At 37.9% G+C, this 4,712-nt stretch overlaps 1 protein-coding gene across 1 annotated transcript; it reads right to left on the reverse strand.

Annotated features, from left to right (window-relative positions):
- Nucleotides 1-710: 710 nt before the first annotated feature.
- Nucleotides 711-4,021, reverse strand: LOC132185061 (proteasome subunit alpha type-7-like). Its single transcript, XM_059598893.1, has 3 exons — nt 3,703-4,021; nt 2,529-2,943; nt 711-1,119 (listed from the first exon to the last, which is right to left on the reverse strand). The coding sequence occupies exons 1-3, from the start codon at nt 3,873-3,875 to the stop codon at nt 958-960; spliced, it is 750 nt and encodes a 249-aa protein (XP_059454876.1). The 5' UTR covers nt 3,876-4,021; the 3' UTR covers nt 711-957.
- Between the last annotated feature and the right edge of the window lie 691 nt (nt 4,022-4,712).

The raw sequence follows: 4,712 nt of genomic DNA on the forward strand, positions 1-4,712 counted from the left end.
ATCAAGATTTTCTAGAAGCTAACACTATGACTTCATAACCCACATCCACCTTTTTTTTAGTCTCAAAGAGATGGGATTAGGTAATATATGAAGATGACAAGTAATGTAAAGAAGAGGAAAGTACTCTTCTTTACATTTAGCAAATCTTTAATTTGTCTTTTGCTTTCATCACTAAAGTTTGAACTTTATATTTAAAAAGCTCACAAGATTAAATTAGGTTTATGGGTGCATTTCATTTCATTTCATCACTGAAAATTAACCCCACCCAACAAAAAATTGAAAAAAAAAAAATTATACTTAAAAAACTTTCCAAAGAGCAAAGAAGATAAGGCCCAAGAATAGCACCTTGCCAAACTTGATACGGTCCAGCTTAATAAGACCATATAATTTGGGGCATCATATTTTGGATTTTGATGTTGAACAGATTGTTGGAAAACTGATGGCTACTTCATCCACCATGCAGACTACGAAGAACTGCAGGCCAATGATGAAGACCAGCGCCGGATGTTAGGTGAAAAATCTAGCAGAAAAAAACGTAACTCTGTGGTTTGTAATGATTGCGTACAATGAATGCATAACCTTAAGGTATCCCCCAAGCTTTCAAACAGAACATATGCAGTATCCGTTATGTGTTAATCTCTACTTTAAGTAGGTAACAAATTTTCACCCACAAAATTAAGTAATAGACTACTATTCACAAAGCATAAATGGAACGGATATATGCAGCAGTCTGCACATAACAAAAAATGTGCTTAATTATCATCAACAATTCCATACAATGAGGAAAAAATGGTGGGGGTTGGGGGGTGTGGAATTTCTTTTTGGGAGGGGGGAGGGGTGTTGGTTTGAAGAAAAACACTGAATTCAGGTCCTGATTGACCCATAAATTAGATGCGGAAGTTTCAAGAAACAATGAAGTATTTAGAAACTGAGGTGAAATATGAGAACGCAACAGAACTAGGTCTCCCTTGCAGGGCCCTTCTTTGCAGCCTCTGCTGCTGCCTTCTCTGCATCAATATCAGCAACAATGGCATCAATTTCAGCTTCCTCAAGTTGGCGCAGCCCATGCTCTTTTGTCATCACGGCAATTTCTATATTCTTCCCTCCACTCTCAACAACCTAATTGATAAAATAAACAAAAGGGAAAAGAAGATACCAATTAAATGTTTATTTGTTTACCCAGCCTTGTACTATATGCCATATTCCTCTATGGCCAAACAACAACTCAAAGCAGCACAGCCAAATGAGTTTGACGTCCACGAAACGAATACTGATTTGATTTACGTTGCAAGCATCCCATTCGACCTTGGCTTAAGGGCAACCATCAACCAGACTCAACCATACCTAATGTGCTAGAATACCATCTGATCTCCATAAGATCATACTCAAGCTTTAAAAGCTAGTGATTTAACCAGTTCCGTGTAGGGAAACTTCTGAGGGTGCAGTGCACGGGACCGGGGTTTACTCTGTAGGGGTGGATCCGAAGGGCCCTGCCTTGGAGAGGTTCCCCGACATAAAAAAAAAAAAAAAAAGATCATACTCAAGCCTTTCATATCAATGTTCAGATCATTGAATTTCAAGGCAGGTCCTATAGCCAGGAGCAGGAGGTTTCATTATTAGTTAGTTATCATTGTATTTCGCTCAGGTTTTCATTATTTACTTGTTTAGATGGTTCTCCTTATCTTCCAACTTCATATGAACCCTCTTCCACCTTTATATTCCCATTGTTCCTCTTCAACAACATGATCAATACAAAAACAGCTCAGGGAACATAGAAAAGTACAAGTCTGGGAGCAAATTGTCTAAAATGAATAAACAAATTGATTCTGTAAGAGAATAAATAACCACTTTTATGCACCAAAACTTCTAGCCAATTGTAAGAGATGTTTGGATCTACAAATAAAGTATAAAAATACTCTAAGTACATGCAATGATAACTAAGATATCCATAAATAAAGATGTGAAGTAAAACAAAAGTTGTGATGTATATAGCTACGAGCCATACTGATTGTAGGAGCCCTTTCATACAAAAGCATGGGATAATATGATTCATTAAACCAATTAGTCAGGATGAGGGATATCAAAATCACCGCAAATTTACTTGGGTGCCCCCTTTGGTTTTAATGAAATCCATTTACTTATAAAAACAAAATTTCTTTGTCAGACATCAAGAAACTCAAATCAGTCTCACAATAATATAACAAAGTAACTCATATAGAGCTCCAAACTCATTTTTCTTTTTAATCAAGTAATATCCACAGCCAAATTAAGCTTCGTTAAAGTGAAAAGGCCAAGTAATGTAGGTTTCAGAGATCCTAATTGGGAGCATGTCACATCATTTGACTGACTACTGAACAAAATCTACGCAACATCAATTCAAAATATGCAGCACCAATCAAAAAGAGTTCTGTTCAGGTGGTCTTAATACATATGAAAGGGAATAAGTCCAGGATAACGCTCTGACCCCACACACACTGACACACAAACTCATACACATAAGCACAAATGCACAAGGTGGAGTAACTTACTTCAAGCAAAGCACGAATCGCCAACTTCACAGTTTCTTGTCTGGAAGTTTCTTTATAATTCTTTTCTAGAAACTCCCTCATCGAATTTGAGTTTCTCCCAGTCGCATTGGCTTTCCACGCTTGAAATGTTCCTGATGGATCTGTCTGATAGAGAGATGGGACACCAGTGTACGGGTCGAAACCTGCAATCAAAGTTGAAAGGCCAAATGGTCTTACACCCCCACTTTGCGTATATTTCTGCTGCAGACCTGCAATGTAACGTGTTATATATTCAACAGTTACAGGATCCTCAACCGTAAGCCTATGGCTCTGACATTCAATGCGTGCCCTGTTTATCAGCACACGAGCATCTGCTTTCAAACCGGCACAGGCCAATGCAACGTGATCATCCAAGGACACAATCTTCTTAACAGATCTGAGAACATAAGCAGCAGAAAACATGGTGAACATGAAATGGCAAGTGCGCTAGACATAAGCATTGTAATAGCCACAGATTTTCAGTAACATGTCCAATTGTTAACGTTACACGCAGGAACCCGAATCCAACAACAAAAACATCAATAATCAAGCTTTAGAAAACTAAGAATGTCACTTAGCTGTTCACATGCTGTAAATAACTAACCAGCAAACTTATTAAATCCAAAACTAAAAGCACCAAATATTTGAAGCATATTTTTAGAAATGCACAATAGAAAGGTGACCCATATGTGCATTTGACCTCAACGCAAGGCAAGCCTAAGCATTACAACATAAGTATCAAGCAATTATTTTTGTGTTATTTAGCAAACAAAATAAAGAAAATAATTTCATAGAAATAAAAAGAACAAAGAAATACATCATATGGAATTATTTTGATTAGTAAGCAGACAATCAATTAACTCATAAATTCCTAGAAATTCATTATAAATTTATACATAACATTGTCAGCGTTTGACAAGATATCAGTCTGTCAATCTATCACATTCTCAAATTCCAATAAACCATCCTATTAAACTGGGATTGGAAACTAATAAATTCCCATCACAGAAAAAACCCTAACTCACAAAACCCGCCTAAACCCCAAACCAAATTCACCGTCCAGACAAAACCCGAAAACACAAACTTTTCGAATGCAAGTTTTTCGTAGGCACAGCCGCACAACTATATATATATGTATGCGTATGAGAGTGGACACCTGGAGTCTTGGAGTTTGGGTGTGGACTTCTTTTCGACGCCGAGAACGACGATATCGGAGCCGCGGACGCCGACGGCGGCGTTGCCTTTCCGAACAGCTTCGAGGGCGTACTCCACCTGGAACAAGTGCCCGTCCGGCGAGAAAACCGTTATCGCTCGGTCGTACCTCGCCATCTTCTTCTTCTTCTTCTTTAGCTTCTCTGATTCAGTGATTCTGCTTTTGATTTCGGCTCTAGCCTTTCTGCGAGTGATCTGAAGAAATAAAAACCATTTCTTTTGCGACAAGGCACTGGGGGAGCGAGTTCATGGGGAACGACATCGTTTGCTCTCTTGCTGTTTCGAAACGTTTTGGTTTTTTTTTGGTTTAATCGGGTCAACCCAATTGAGAGTTGGGTTGGGTTTAAGGCCAGCCCAAGCGCAACTTTAAGCTCAACCTAATCCAACCTAGGGTTGAAGATTTTCAAATCATGTTTAGGTAAAGGTCAAGTAAGATTGCGATGATTTAGAATTGAGAAGGGTTACACATTCATCTATTTCTTATTTTTTGTCCATTTTTTTTCATACGGAGATGAACAAGAGATGGGAAAGAAATAAAAATAAAACATTTCTCTTTAAAATTTTGACGGTACTATATATATTCTTGAATCCTAAGTATTGTTTTTAAATTAAATTATTATAAGGGCCATGGGATGCATGGGGGTAAGAGTTGGTACAATAAATGAGCATACGACCTAAGCTTAGAGTTCATTTTATATAAAAGGCGGACTCAAGTAGCTCACTACATGGAGAATAATTAAATTTAATCAAATAGCTCAATGCCCGTTACATGGCATGCATCTAGGGAGTGTATTGAGTGGCACCTTACTTTAAAAAATAAGACACTCTTTTCAAAAAAAGAAGTAGAGGCTCAAGTAAAACATTTCACTCTTAAGAGAACGAAAATCACTAAGAGAATTGGCTTAGAAGCCTGTTGGGGTGAGCCGATAATGGATACCTTTGATATCTAGGTCG

The sequence above is a fragment of the Corylus avellana genome, chromosome ca1, assembly GCF_901000735.1.
Source record: "Corylus avellana chromosome ca1, CavTom2PMs-1.0".
In the NCBI taxonomy this organism is placed as follows: domain Eukaryota; kingdom Viridiplantae; phylum Streptophyta; class Magnoliopsida; order Fagales; family Betulaceae; genus Corylus; species Corylus avellana.

Coding starts and splice junctions, on each gene's coding strand:
- LOC132185061 (XM_059598893.1), bottom strand. CDS start 3,875: ATGGCGAGGTACGACCGAGCGATAACGGTTTTCTCGCCGGACGGGCAC. Junction 2,944..3,702: donor CCCAAACTCCAAGACTCCAG/GTGTCCACTCTC, acceptor TTATGTTCTCAG/ATCTGTTAAGAAGATTGTGT. Junction 1,120..2,528: donor CGATTCGTGCTTTGCTTGAA/GTAAGTTACTCC, acceptor TTTATCAATTAG/GTTGTTGAGAGTGGAGGGAA.